Source organism: Sceloporus undulatus, chromosome 5 (assembly GCF_019175285.1).
Source record: "Sceloporus undulatus isolate JIND9_A2432 ecotype Alabama chromosome 5, SceUnd_v1.1, whole genome shotgun sequence".
In the NCBI taxonomy this organism is placed as follows: Eukaryota; Metazoa; Chordata; class Lepidosauria; order Squamata; family Phrynosomatidae; genus Sceloporus; species Sceloporus undulatus.
The window spans coordinates 4,130,254-4,145,654 of record NC_056526.1 but is presented as its reverse complement, the minus strand read 5'-3'; the positions used below and the strand labels follow the sequence as shown (position 1 = coordinate 4,145,654).

General features: G+C 43.2%; 2 protein-coding genes across 3 annotated transcripts in view; one reads left to right on the top strand and one right to left on the bottom strand.

Annotated features, from left to right (window-relative positions):
• The window catches only part of CEP41 (centrosomal protein 41), a 29,308-nt gene extending 25,840 nt beyond the window's left edge, over positions 1-3,468 (top strand). Inside the window, exons 11-12 of one of the 2 annotated variants that reach the window (XR_006104286.1) lie at positions 301-613; positions 722-3,468. Coding sequence is in view for 1 of the 2 variants with exons in the window: in XM_042470714.1 (XP_042326648.1) it covers positions 301-446 (146 nt within the window). In the remaining variant the exon portion in view is untranslated. Of the gene's footprint in view, positions 1-300 lie in introns of both variants that reach the window. The other variant, XM_042470714.1, reaches the window with a different exon arrangement.
• An 811-nt stretch (positions 3,469-4,279) lies between these two features.
• On the bottom strand, positions 4,280-14,775 carry LOC121931315 (carboxypeptidase A1-like). The gene is made up of 11 exons (XM_042468937.1): positions 14,703-14,775; positions 14,163-14,244; positions 13,206-13,340; positions 11,749-11,847; positions 10,586-10,687; positions 10,185-10,286; positions 8,774-8,884; positions 8,550-8,640; positions 7,053-7,252; positions 6,166-6,250; positions 4,280-4,531 (listed from the first exon to the last, which is right to left on the bottom strand). Exons 1-11 carry the CDS (start codon positions 14,765-14,767, stop codon positions 4,344-4,346), a joined length of 1,260 nt encoding a protein of 419 aa, XP_042324871.1. The 5' UTR covers positions 14,768-14,775; the 3' UTR covers positions 4,280-4,343.
• Between the last annotated feature and the right edge of the window lie 626 nt (positions 14,776-15,401).

Sequence of the window (15,401 nt, the reverse complement as noted above, 5' to 3'; positions counted from 1 at the left end):
CATTTCTTCTTCTCTCCTAGATCCTTTTGTCTCCCCCCTCAGTGTAAATGTTTGGCCTGTAAGCAACCTCAGGACTTAGACTAGTCATTTGGGGATTATATGGATGGTTTGGAAGTGTGTGTAACTGTGTGCGTGTATGTCGTGTGTGAGTGTGTGAGTGTGTGTGTGTCTGTGTGTATTAGAAGTGTATGTATAAATTGTATTTATACAAAATGTATGTGTTTATATTGAAGTGATTAACAAAGAGAATTTAAAAATACATCTTGCCTTGCTGACACTTCTGTGGTTCTTCTCTTGCAGGCCGTCTCACCCGTGGCACTTCAGCTCGAGATGCCAAGGCCATGGCTGTACGGAGCAGCCAGAACCTGCCCGCCCCCAACTCAACTGTGGCCCTCACCGCCCGCTCCCTCAGCAGCAGCAGCCTGCAGGGCAAGCCCTGGAGATAGCCGGTGCCCTTTTCAATTGAATAAAAGAGAACCCCATTCCTGGGGTCCTTTGATCACTACAGTCCTTCTTTCGCTTTTAGGAAGGTGGTATGCAGAGGACAATGAGGATGAGTGGGGAGGAAGTGTGGGCAAGGCTTGGCTTGCAGGAGGGGAAATGCTATTGGCAGGTAATTCTGGGTATAGGAGGGAAGTTGGTGGGATGTAGTGGGGGGGCTAGCCTTTGTAGACATCCCAACTGGGACTCATGCCAGTGTTCTGCAATACTGTTTCCTCAGATCATTGGGATATGAAGACTGGAAAGATCAAAAATATACTTCTGTGCAACGGAGAAAGAATACAAAGCTTTCTCTCACCAATTTTTGACAACTTGAACCATTCACTAGTTGCCTGTTTCCCCACTGTGAGCCTTTCAAAATATGTACATTTGTGGAAAGCGTGAAGGGGAGAGTTTCATTCCCTAAGAAACCAAATAATGAAAGATTCAGAGTATAAGTAGAATTTTGCAAATGATAACAAGAACCAGAGTTGCTGGTCAGTCCACCATCAAGTTTCAATTTCTTTTCAAGAAGATGTCTGCTTTTTTGGGGGGGTTATGGTGGAGAGCAGCCCTTTTTCTCCGTTTTATAGTTCACTCTTTGTGTTGTTGGGGTTTCAGGATGGTGCCTAACATCACTCTGGAACAGGGTATGCCTTTCTTTCCCCATGGGGTACTTATGAGGCTGCCGCCAGCTAGAAAGGAGCCTGTAGTCAGGAGCAGCAGCATGCTTGGAAGGGTGAAGAAGCTGCTTAGCCCTTTTGATTTTTCCTATACAAAGTCCCTCCCCCCCAGCTACCCCCTAATCTTTAGGAGGAAGCTATGGAGTGAGAGAGGCAATCTGCAAAGAGTAAATTTTGATAGTAACAAAAAGGGAAAAGAGATTGGAGACCTCATCCTCACCTGCCAGCATTATTGAAGCTAACAGGCTTCTACATTTCATTTTTAGTTACTAAGAAATGGGAAGAGAGAGAGAGAGAGAGAGAGAGAAGTTAGAAGACTTGTGTGTATCGCCCTGTTTGCCCCTGAGAGTTTTTCCTTATGGATCTTAACCCTACAAATTGGTTCCACGCCACCTCTGTCTCAGTTTTCATTGAGAGTTGGCTGTGCAGGAAAACATGCTAGCCTTTCCTCTGTGTTCTGCAGTGGCATTTGAGTTCATAGTTCCTCCCTCACTCCCCTTTATGGTGATGAATCTCACTAATGGCAGAGCATCCCCTGTGTTTTCCAAACAGCGTTCTCTTGAGTTGCCAGTTTCAGCATCAAGCAGAAACAGGTGTAATTCTCTTTCGGCAAATAATCCTATCTAAATGTGCCAGTATTGCATGGATTGTGGATTTCTCCCCTGTAGAGGTCATGGATGAGCAGTGTATTGCTGCCACTCTGATCCTGCTTAGTGTTGACAGAGCTTACAGCCCACTCCTCTTAAGCCTCCTTGTATTCTCCACACATACCTTTTTATAAAGACACAATGCTGTCCCCAGGGGATGGGCTGCCCTGCCTCTTTTCCATGCTGTAAACCAGTTGAGGATCTCCATAAATGGGGTCCCAGTAAGAAGGGGCTGTCCCCAGTACATACAGCATTCAATTGTTTACAGAGTGGCAGTTCCAGTATAGTGTTTGGCTGCTGATGCCCACAGAAAAACCCATATAGAACTGAGCATGTGCATTCAGTCTTGAGGAAACAGCTGAGGTGAGGAGAGGATTCTAGACTTCTGCTTAACTGACCTTTCCCCGAGAGAAAAATCTGCATGGCTCTTCATCACAGTGTGCTGTTTTCCAAGTGGAAACTTTAAACATAGATCATTCCACGAGAATTTTCAATGTTCCATTAGATGTTTTAGGGCCACAGTCTTCCCTGGAATCCTTGTCCATAAACTATCTCTTTGTCTTATTCTCTTCAACTGACCACATGATGGAATGGATGCGTGTGTAGACCCTTGCATTTCCCCTCCTCACCTTTTCACATTTCACAGTGATTACCTGAGAGTTTCAAATGAACTATATTTGAGTGTAATGTATTTATTATGAATGACAAGACTGGCTGGTTGATGTCTTCCGTGGGTTGATGTGTTGCTTCCACCTAGTCTGCAATGATTACCTCCTCGTTTTTAATAGTTTTTATTTATGTGGTCTTTCCCTCTCAAGCTAGGTTCTAGCTGTTGCAGTTTTGGTTCCCTTTGTAACACAGTCTGGTTTATTTTAAGTGTGCATATTTTAGAGTAAATTAATATATTGCAAAGCAACACTATCTAGTAGGGTCTGTGTACAGTAAAACTGTCCAGAATCCTGGAAATGGTTGTTCAGAAAGTGGGTTAGGCATTTTTAATGGAAAAGTCTTCATTCCTTCTCAAAAATACAAGTTCCAGGGCTCCTGTGGGGAAATCCAGGAGAGCAAATTCGTCTTCAACCAATTTTGTGTTTATAATATAGATGGGCAGATAATGTGATACTGTGTATCTTTGGGTTTTTCCCCTTAAATCTAAATATTTTATTTGCAAGTGTTTCAAGAGTGTTCAGCAAGCATACAGCAATATCCTTAGAACCACCATTGCTGAATCCACTTGTAAATGTCAGGCACTTGAGTGTCTTTCTTTTCAGTGTGAACCTGCTTCATGAGGCAATGGATTCTTCCTTTTACATGAAATGGCCAAGAGTAACCTCTTGTTTATTTCAAATATGTAGCTCTTTGACTACATCTTAAAGCATCTTAGCCTGGACTACTTCCTGAGCACCATCTTGTACAGCAGACAGACATTCCAGCAGTTCCTCCCTTTGAAGAACAGCCTCTCTTAATCCTTGGCATTGAAAGAAGAACTCAAATCTTCTTAATGGCTTTGTGGATTTTGTATGTTTTGTTTGTTAGTAACTATGTCCAATGGTTTTGGCTGGTGCTGTCCTTTGGACCGAGGTGGGTTAAAGTGTTGTTTATAGTTTGGCTTTTTAAAATAATTTCTGAACTCAATAAAAAGAGAACCATCTGCTGTATCATGGAGACCTTTATTATGGGAATTGGATCACTGTAGGGTATGAACTGCTAAGGGGAATGGGTGTTTTTCTGTGTGTGCTTTAGGTTTGGAGTGAGTTTTAAATGCCTCTTGAGACATGAGATGCTTTTGTGTTCAGCCTCAAAGTGGAAATGGCACGTTCTTGGAAAGATTTCCATCTTTTCACAGACTGATAATGAAATCTTATATGTTCTGGGTGGCCGCAAATAGAAGGCCATTGTTATGTGGATTTTCTCCACGGGGGACACAGATGATCCTGTGATGAGCCCAGAGACACTAATCGAGACATTTAAAAAATCCTTCATAAACAATCCCACTTGGCTGACTATTCCAGTGTTAGCCCTTACAGAAGAGTCAAAAAATGACTCTTTCTTTGTTCTCCTGTTGCTTGAATTTTTACTGAAGGCCAGGACTCTTTTAGTGTATCACACATATGTAAGTTCCCCTGTGAAAGTACTGTAGTTGGATATTTTACGTTCGATGCAGAACATCGGTATTCATTTGAAGGTTGCAGAAGCAAAGTTATGCCAGTAGTAATAATTATGCATGCAGGTGCACACTGAAGCACTGCCTAGGGGCTTGAGGTCTATTCGGTTGCATATCCACTTGTAGAATACTGTATTGCAATTTAATGTGGCATCACACAACCACTATGTAACACTGAGCGTGAAGTTGCTCCCTGTGTCTTTGCCAAAGTGTAATGTCACTGCAAAATCTACAGGGATTTATTTGCAGGAATAAGACCACAAGAGAGTAAGTTGAACTTACACATTGAAAGGATTTATTATTGCTGAGGAAGATTGTGTACTTTGGAGAAATGGGCTGCCTCTAGAAGACAGGGGCCTTTGCTGAGGTTTAATAGGGATGATCCCGTGTGTGTTCCATGATGACCATGAGGGCCAACCAGGTCTCTTCAGCAGTAGGAATGATTTGACTGGCAGGGAGCAGGAATCCGTAGCGGCCTGTATCTCTCAGCTCAAAAGTATAAGAGTACTTAATGCCTTGCTCGTAGGTCCAGTCGATAGTTCCTCCACTTGCTTGATCTAAATCAAGGAAATGGGGACACAATAAAAACAACCATTCAGCACATCTCTGTTGAGTGACTGTTGCTGCTTTTGCTGCGAAGGAAAGATTGCACAGACAGGTAGCTAAAACATGTGCAAGTTTTTTGAATTTTGTTGCCACTGCATGGAAGAAAAATGGGCTGAATCAATCATCGTCTTTACTAGGTGGTTTGCTGAAAAGCAGTTTGGGGTTAAGGCAGGGATGGACATGGTGCAAATCACAGACTCCATGTGGCCCCTGGATCCAATTTTTGTGGCCCCTGAAGTCCTGTCCCCCTGAGTCTAGGGGTTGCTGGTTTAGGATCATCCCAGGCTCTTAGGTTTCTGAGACAAATCCTAGGGATAGTTGCACACAGTTTGTCATTTAACAAATGTATAGAAACAAAGAGAGTGAGAACATGTTTTTTGTTTGGAAATTAAGAAGGAAATCTTAGCTAAATTTGCTGTTCCTAGATCAAGGTGAAATTGGGGGATTATTCTTTCTCATTACAAAAGGTAGGTGCAGAGCAGATGGTGAGCCCTGGCACCATACCAACTAGGAGGGAAGGAGGAAGCTAGCCAAGTAAATATACAGAGCCCCTGGACAATCTTTGCAAATCGCAGCAACAAATCAATCCTTAGAAACTGTAGCAGGCTGATACTCTACTAGCTGAGCTAGAGATTTGCACCCAGATCTTCTCATCCAGACCTGAGACCACCAAAACTGGAGAATGTGATGCTTCTGGTCTTTTTGAATACCTGGGTAGGAAAATGGTGGTAGTGGCAACTCTTTGGCACTTCCCTTCAAAGGAACACCAAGAAGAACTGGGCTTTGAAGGTTTGGATAAGGCATTTGTGTATGTTTCTCAGCTTTTCTGGATTAAAATTGGGCAAATTTACCATATTAAAGTTAAAGGCTATAATCACGACTAATGTAGTAGCCATTCCTTTGCTACACCCTAACGTCCTTTTCGATGTGCACATTTTCTTAGCTCTGCCTCCCTGCACATGATCTCCTTCCCCCACTCATTACACAGCCAACATGTAGCATAATTCCCATCCATCCAGCCCTTGGGGTGAGCATGGGTATGCCTGCCACAATTTTGTAAGTTCTTTGGCATCATTTTCATTGGCTTTGTCCTTTACATCCTTTGTCGCATGCCCCTAAGTTTTACCCTAGACTTATCCATGGGTCATACTAAAATCCATAATTTTGGCCTCCAAACCAGCCCTCAACTTACACTCAAGATCGGCATATACGCAAGTATATAAGTTCTAGAAATACTAGTCCTGAGATGCCCCCTAATTCATCCAAAAACAACTCATAGATTGGTGGCTTAGTTGATGTTTGAGCTGAAATGAGCAACACACATTCTGCGAGTGCCCCGTGGATATGCCTGGGCATCTATGTCAACGTTTTCTGCACAATCCCAATATTCAGCTAGAGCCATGGGCATACCATGGAGCATTTCGGGCTGAATTTACACTGGAGCATGACCAGCTTTACAGTCTCAGTAGCAAAATATCTAGTAGACCCAGCAAACTCTTGGCAAGGAGATGAGATCAGTTCAAAATACTTGACTGCCCTCCTGTGGCCTGGAAGACCATGTTTGATTTTGAAGGAATAAACTTACAGATGGTGGTGATGATGCTACCGTACTTGTACTTGGTCCCATGCAGGGAAGCAAGTGCATCGACTGCCTTCTTAGCAAGAGCATCCTAGAAGGGAACAAGGAAGGAGGGACAGGCAAAACAAAAATGAAAAATTCAGTCACAAGGAAGAGAGTCAGCCCTCCATATTTGTGGCTTTGTCATTTGCGGATTTGTTTGTTCACTGATTTGATTGATATGTTCTTTCTAGGAGTTTCTATGTCCTCCAACTCAACTCTACGGGCAACGCCTGCAGAAATCACACTAGAGGACCTAGAGATTCCTAGAGACAACACATTTAAGCATTTGTAGTTCCTCCAGTGCAATTCTAGCAGATGTTGAGCAATGAGTTGCACTGGAGGACCTACAAATGCCTTGAGAAGTGTTCTCTCAGGTGAAAAATAGTGTTCTTTGAAGATGGCAGCCACAGATGCAGGCGAAATGTCTGGAACAAACTCTTCTAGAACCTGCCCACAGAGTCTGAAAAACTCACACAAAAATTATTTTAAATAGTGTGTTTTTTTCATTTGTGGTTTTTCCACTTTCACAAAACTTGAGGGAAAAACCAAGATCAGTTATCCCAGGTTAAGTGGATTTTTTATCAGCCCACCCAAAATCTTAATTGGATGCATTTGAAATGCATGTGGACAACAAAGATTCAACCCAGATTCTACCTGGATTATTTTCACCATCTCAATAACCCCTAGAACAAAGTGAGGGACGTCTTCTGGGAAAGCGTGTTTTAAGATCTGTTTTGAGTGTAGGAAAGTTACTTCTTTGGACTACCAGCGCTCAGAAACCAGTTTCTGCTGGGGGATTCTGGGAGTCATCGTGCAAAAAAGGTGACATTTCTTGTGTAGCAAAGACTTACAAGTTCTGGCTGATCAGCTGCAGCATTTCTCTTATATCCAAAAGGATAGAGGAGGAGTTGGGAGTAACTATGGATGGAGATGAAGGCTTTGATGTTGCCATGGCTTTTCACAAAGTCAACGATGGCTTTAACCTCCGGCTCAGAGTTGGCATACGGTCCGCGGTACGTTTCAGAGCAAGGGCTGCTGCTGGAGCCAGCCACTGTCAAGGACAAGAGTATCATTGTGTTTGCTAACGGTGACAATAGTTGTAATCTGAGATCAATCAATCAATCAATCAATCAATCAAATCATTTATTGTGCTAGCCAACTGTCATGACAGAAAGCTTTGTAAAATAGACACCCCATTTAAAATAAAAAGTACAAGAGTATAAAAGTGCAAAAGACATCCCATCATAACATGTAGGTACAGTTATTGCTGATGTAAGATAAAAAAAAACCCTTTCCAGTTATTAGTAAACATACATTGCTGTCATAAAAATCAGATTAATACTTTGAGTCTCCATGGCAATTTATGGCAATTTTATTTAACACTCTTCCTAATCTGATTTGTAGCCAAGCAAAAAAGGCCGCTTTGTGTTCAGCCCCCAACATCTTCGTGTGCGATTGGAAAAACCGGATATGAAGAAGTGCCACCAGTCACTCTATCGTTGTACTCAGGACTGCAGTTTGCTAGATCTGTGTTCAGGTTCCCATTCATTCACTCACACTGGGGCCAATTGGTCTGCCTCTCTGGGCCAAACTAGATGATGGACTTGGCTTGAGGAATTCGCTCCTCAAGTAGTGGACAGCCCTATTCAAACACTCCTTTTTTTAGCGCAATTATCCAAATAATCTTGCTAGTGCATTCCAGTTTTGTTGTTCACATCATCATCATCATCATCATCATCATCATCATTATTATTATTATTATCGGAAGCACCTCCCTGCAAGTTCTGTTGCTCACACGTGTCGGCACTCAAACAAAGATGGAGTTGATGATGCGAATGTATTCAAAGCACTTTCAAGGCATGTAGAATTTTATCCTGCTTTATCCCAGGTCTGTTTGCATCGGTTATTCACACAGCCGATGGTGCAAATCTTTTAGGAAAACTTGGAACAAAACCCGAGATCAATTATTCTGGGTTAAGTGGGGGGTTTGGCAACCTCCCCCCCCCCCAAAAAAAAAACCCTTTAATCGAATGCATTCAAAATGCATGTGAACAATGAGATTCAACCCACATTCCACTGGGATTATTTTCACTGTCTGAATAATCCCAAAAATATCTGTTTGTCCTAGCATGGGATTTTCCTCACCTACATATATTGCACTTTGTGTGATTTGTTCTGGAATTGTTCATGGAAAGCTAAACACTGTTTGCAATTCTGCTGAAGCTCTCTGAGGAAATCTTGTCATAGGATGGAAATGAGGTTATAGCAAGGAAGGCACATTCCCCTTCATGTCAAGATGGAGATACAGAAGTATTTTGGTTGTATTATGTACAAGGAAATGCTTTTACCTCCAAAACCTGCATCCCAGTTCCGGTTGGGGTCTACGCCAACGCAGGAGGACCCACTGTTGATCGACCTGGTCTTCCGCCACATGCGGTTCTGTAACAGCCAGAAATGTTAAACTGCAGAGCCATTTCTGAGGATAAAGGCAGGGCACATTTTAAATCTCTCCATCCCATTCCCAGCCCAGAAGCTGAAAGGATGAAACGGGGGAGCGGAGGACACACAATACCTTGCTGTGAGTGAAGGCAAACCCATCTGGGTTGGTGATGATTTCTAAGAAGATATCAAAGTTGTCAAGGATGGAAGTCAGGGAAGGGTCTTTTCCGTACGAGTCGAGAATCTACGCAAGATAAATGGAAAAGGGTCCAGCCATGTATAATAGAGGTTGGGTGGACCATATTAGCCCCTGCAGAGGTCTACATACACATAGGGTTGCCATGTTGCAGCCCCTCATATCTGGGAATTCAATTTACATATCATGAAAATTATATCCATGTATATTACTAATTTGCATATTGATATTATTAATTTGCATTCTGCTTTCAACATGTTAATCATTGCACTTTTTCTACCATTATGTTTCAACCTCAGTACCTGTACCAAGAGAGCCAGCATGGCATAGTGGTTTGAGTATTGGACTATGACTCCGGAGACCAGGGTTCAATTCCCAGCTCAGCCCCAGCTCAGCCATGAAACCCACTGGGATACCTTGGGCAAGTCACACACTCTCAGCCTCAGAGGAACAAATCTTGAATGAGAAGTGTTGAGGTTCTAAGGATGCTGAATTCTGCCATTTTGCATGTCTACATTTGCACACATTCCATATTTTTAAAATTGGGATATTTGCAGCTGTGGGTATATTTTCGTTGTGTGCCTTTAAGTCATTTCCAGCTTATAGTGACCCTACCTAAGGCAAACCTGTCATAGAGTTTTCTTGGCAACATTTGTTCAGGGGAAATTTGCCATTGCCTTCCCCTAAGGCTGAGAAAGTGTGACTTGCCCAAGGTCCCTCAGTGGGTTTCATGGCCGAGCCAGGAATTGAGCGCTAGGCTCCGGAGTCATAGCATCCCTAAAAAGGGCTGTTTTCTTTTTGGTATCAGAATCAGGGATGATCCTACTCAGAGCCTGGAAAAGATTGTGGTTTGTTGGACTATACTTTCCAGAGCCCTACAGCCAACAAGATCAGCCATAGCTATAGAGGATTTGGGGAGCTGCAGTCCCCCAAAAGCAACTTTTCCAAGGAGTTTATCACATGAAGGAGATTGGGAGTTTATCCTGTGAATATTCCGGAAAAATTGTGTAATTACGTGTATCGATTTCACATGACGTCACACAAAACCCGCCATTAATGTGGTCACTAAGAAGTATTAATCCACACCTTTTTACTTTCGGGATTTCAACACCAATGCATTTCTGATATCACTTTATTTGCGCAATTGCATGTGATAATCATTTGCATAGTTATTCGCCATTTCTGCTTCATTTGTGGATTGCTTTAAATGAGCTTTAATCTCTCTTTAATGCCAAAATCAGCCCCAGTGTGATAAACTCCCAAGCTGTGGTTGTATCCTCTGAGCCCTTTACTTCGCTTCTCCCTATGTAAGAAATGCATGCTATTGAGATGGATTTGCAGCTGGTACCTTCTTTGCAAAGTAGACCCCGCTGGCCTGAGTGACCCATTCGCGAGAGTGAATGCCGGTGTCAATCCAAATGGCCGGCCGGTTGGTTCCCCCGGTGCTGAACTGTAGGAGGAACAAAGAAAAGAACCCTTTAATTCCTACATCTCATGATGTCCCATTAATCTATGCAATCTTCAGACTCCGGAATCCCCTATTATTTCAAGTGAGGAGTGAGGAATTGTTGACCCTCCGGATCTTTTGAACAACCACATCCAGAAATCTCACCCAGCATGGCCAATGGGACAAAGGACTTTTCAAGAGGGCCAAAAGTTCCCCATCCCTGATTTAAAGAAGGGAAAGTCCTAATGTAGAGAGTTGTTCCAATAATGTTGGTATCAAGGATCTGTGTGTGAGACTCTTACCTTCAAAATGTTGATTGGGCGGCCCTCGAAACTTTTGCCAATCTGGATTTTACTGACCACTCCGGGATTTTCACTCACTAGAAGGTCCATGAAATCGTAGATCTAATGGGCACAGAGGAGAGAAGAGTAAAGTCAAGCTGTGTTTGTCTCTGGACTTTATCACACGGAGGAAAATTGGAAGTTGAAATGGGGTTTATCCTATGAAAATCGCGCAACCATTCCAAAAAGCAAGCCTTGATTTTGCCATTTTATATAAGGCAAACCATTTTACTATGCCATTGTATTTAACAAGACTTGGGCAACCACAGATTTTGGTACCCAGGAGAGGGTCCTGAAACCAAATGTCAGTGGATACTAAGGGCCCACTGTAGTAGTAGTAGTAGTAGTAGTAACAACAACAACAACAACAATCCATTGTATATAATGGGACTTGAGCATCCATGAATTTTGGTATCCATGGAAGGTCCTGGAACCAAACCCCAGTGGATAGCAAGGGCCCACTGTATTACTCAACCAAACGCTGGAGTGAACCCATTTTCCACTGATTTATTGTGCTTAACCTAGAGACCGTTGCTCATCGTGTGACCTAGAGAAGAGAGACACTGCACATCTGTAGTAACTGCCAAGTCTTCTTCTGAGTAGTTGTTGTGTGCTTTCAAGTAATTTCTGACTTATGGTGACCCTAGGGCAAACCTATCACAGGGTTATCTTAGCAAGATTTGTTCAGATTATTTGCCATTACCTTCCGCTGGGGCTGAGAGAGTGTGACTTGCCCAATGTCACCCAGTGGGTTTCCATGGCCAAGTGTGGATTCAAACTCTGGTCTCTAGAGTCCTAGTCCAGTGCATAAACCACTGCACCATACTTGCTCTCCTTCTTCTTCTGAGATATTTGCACATAGTTCGGGGGTGTTTGGGGGGGGGGGGGTATTTTTGCATGTTTTGATGCACTGGGGAGGATGGTTCTGTGTGATTTTAGGGCAAAGATTGTGCAAAAACCATGCAGATTTAAAAAAAAAATTTGAGGGTTAGAGGGCTTTGAGAGGAAAGGTGGGGACCCCCACAAAAGTGGGATCTGCAATTGCCAAGCCCTGGTGCAAGCCACCTTTTGTCCTCTTGTCTTGCATTTGTCACAGTCCAAATGGAGTCAAAATCTGCACTTACCTCATCTATATTGTGGTATGAAGCATAGTTAAAGGTCTCGACTGATCGGGGCATAAAGTGTCGACGTGACATGTAGAGCTTTTCTTCATCGACCAGTGACTGGAAAGGATGGAGGGAAAGTCAACAAGGAAGAAGCATCAATGTCAAAACAGCAATGCAACAAAAAGACAAAAAGCTGAAGGTTTCTTGATATTTTCCCCTTCATTCGATTCTGGAATGAAGGAGAAAATCATTCTGGAATGTTGCATAAGCATGCAAAAACTGTGCATGTGGGGTACCTCTCTTATTGCATGTACCCCTCACTTTCCACTAGTTGTGCTTGGTGCCCCCCATGTCAGTGGGGCAATTATTATTATTATTATTATTATTATTATTATTATTATTAATTGTATGGATTTTTTAAAAATAAAGACTAATAATAATAAGAAGAAGAATAAAAATAAATTTATTTATTCATTCATTTATTCTATTCCAGGTTTCTTCTGTTCCAGATTTTAAAGACATTTGGAATCTTGAGATTCAAAATTTGTTGTGGCACCAGAGCACTCCATCAGAGAAGGCTAACATCTCGTGAAATTACAAATCCCGTAGCACTGAGCCACAACAGTTTAAAGCAGTGTCAAACTGGATTATTTCTGCAGTGTGGATGCAGCCAAAGAGACTTTGAGACCGGGCTCTGATCTGCACTGCTGAAATGATCTAGATTGACACTACTTTAACTGCCACGGCTCTACCTTATGGAAGCCTGGGACTTACAGTGTGTTGTGGCTCCAGATAGAGAAGGCTAAATATCTCCCAAAATTAAAGATCTCGCAGTTCCATTGCATTGAGCCATGGCAGTTAAAGCAGTGTCAAATTGTATTAATTTTGCAGTGCGGATGCAGCCATAGAGTGATACGGTCTTTCAGACGCCACAGTCCTTATAATTTAGGGATCCAAGACAGACTGTATGGCTGTCACAGCTTTCTAATGCTCCCAGTCTCTAGGAGCAACTGCAAACTCCACAGTGCCATGATTCCAATTTAGGGCTTCTCTGCATTAGCTTTATACACCAAATTCCCCCTGGGCTTGGTGCATGATGTTTACACCATGCAGCCAGAAAACCCAGAATTGGGTCCAGACTGTTTACACAATGCCTGGACCCAGTTTGGGGTTTGCACCCTTTGCCATCCATGAATAAAAACTTACCTTTTACTCCAGGTTTTCTAGAGAATCTGGAGCAAAACACAGCAATGACAGGCAGCTGTGGTCCCTGTGAGCCAGCCTGTTGGGTGCCTTGTTGGATTGGATGGCCCCTGGGGTCATCTCTTCCAAATCTATAATTCTAGACAAGTCCTTGTATATGAAATGGGGTGGGGTTTCTCCCCCTCCCCCATGACATCTTTCTAGGTTCACATCACACAACCCATCCCAGACTGTATGCCCATCTTCCTTGTCCGCCTAAGGAGTGTACTGACCTGAAGATCTTCAATCATGATGGAGTATTGGATGCCATTGGACTCCAGGAAGACTTTGACCCCTTGGAGGCTGGAGAAAGGGACACGGACATCGATGGGGATCTCAGGATGAGAGGGATCTCGCCAGAAGTCCAGCTGGGCAGGGAAAGGTAGAGAAACACTTGAGTTTATTCCAAGGGGTGGGAGCCACTTGCATGCCAAGGGCTGAATTCCATTTTGGAGAAGTCCTTGATGGTGACATTCCAGTGGTGGGCCTTGAAAAACCAGTGCATTTTAGCTTAAAGCACTTCCTTTCACTATGTAAGAAAAGTCATGGTCTCCAAGGCTGTGAAAGCTCCAAATGGTGGCCCATAGGGAAGGGGATGGGGGCATCTGGGGAAGATAATAGGGCCTGGCGTGGACTAACGTTGACACCAGACCAGGTTTCTCTACTCCTGGTTTATGTGCATCAAGGGTGGCAATTGTGTCTCCTTCTAGATTTTGATGAACTATAACTCCCATCATTCTTCACTATTGGTGGGGCACTGCTGGGATCTGCAGTCTAACAGCATCTAGAAGGCCATAAGATTCCCATACTGATATACATAACTATTGGTCCTTCCTTGACATGTGACATAAAGCAAGATGCATGAGAGCAGAAGCTAATATGTGAGTAGGGCTGTGGTTCCCAACCTATGGACCTCCCTTTGTTTGGAGCTCAGATCCCAGAAGCCCCAGCCAACTTGGCAAACAGGAATTATGGGATCTGAAGTCCAAAATATTTGGAAGACCAAAGGTTGGGAACCACTGAGCTGCTGGAGGGTTTTATGACATAGCCAAGGAAAGGAACCCTCAGGAAAAAGCTTTCTCCATCCCTTGGTTGTCAACATTTTTGTGTCATCAACATTTTTAGCTCTTGAGGCCATAAACCACTGAGAGGGACCAGGTGTTGGACCCCTTTTTGTTCCTCAGAGTTACCTGAAGATTCTCAAGTGCTTCCAACTCCTTCACTTTCTCCATTTGGAACTCATCAGCAGCAAAGATCCTTAGGACCTGGTGACTACAGAGAGAAATTACGTTGAGTTCTATCAACATCATCTTTATCTTAACTTGGCTCATTTAATAGTTGTCTTTCATGAATGACTGGGGATTTCAACCCAGGTTTCCAGAGTTGCAGTCCAATGCTCAAACCAGAACGTCATGCTGGTTCTCCTCAGTTTCAGCAAAAACAGATGCATACGCATTGACCACATGCACAATAGCACTAGAACTGCAAGTCCACTTCAACAACCTTGAACTCAGTGCATCAGACAAAAATGTCTTTCTGCTTCTCCAGGGGAAGATTTGCACAGATTCCCCCTAACAGGAATTCATCCAGAAATTAGGGCACACACACAACACACAAGACAACATGCTCCCTTGACTGTGCATTTGATTGTACATGGCGTTACGCACTTGATCGTGCATTTGCATTTGGCTCAGACCGTTCTTATGCTAAGCCTGTGTGCCTCTACCTACCCAACAAAGGTCTCGGTGCTCAAGGCAACCGCCAGGAGAGAAGCAAACACCAAGAGGCCCCTCATCTTCACCAACGCAGAAGTCTGACTAGGGACTGGGAATCTGCCTGGGTTGCCTTATATACACCATCTGGCGTGGCAGCAACTTGACCATGACTGGGAAGGGAGAGATCTCACCAGCCGTGGTCTTTCCCACAGCTCCATCGGAAAAGAGCTGGCATTCCCTGCACCTTCTGTTGTGATTGATGTGGGGAATGGGCCACCTGCCTCAAGGTGGGAGAGAAACCCAGAGGCTGGTGTCCTACACCTGCATAAGTTCCCTTCTACCTGCATTTTGCAGGGAGGGGGTTGCTCTGTAGCAGAACTCTTCAGTTCATGGTTGCATAAGCAGATGTCCACAAGGGCAATTGTTTCACAGGGAACAGATTCAGGGGTAGCCTTGTTGGCCATATAGCAAAGTACAATAACATCCCAAATCCGCAAAACAGTCCATGAGATAAAATTTGTATCCCATTTGCAATTCAAAAGATACTTCTTCTGAGATCCCAGATGTCTTCACCCTTTGTGAGGTCAGCCCCTTTTGACAGATAGAAAACATTGAATCTCTCAAGAGAAGCCTCTGTGATATAATAATAATAATAATAATAATAATTATTATTATTATTATTATTATTATTATTATTATTATTATTATTATTAT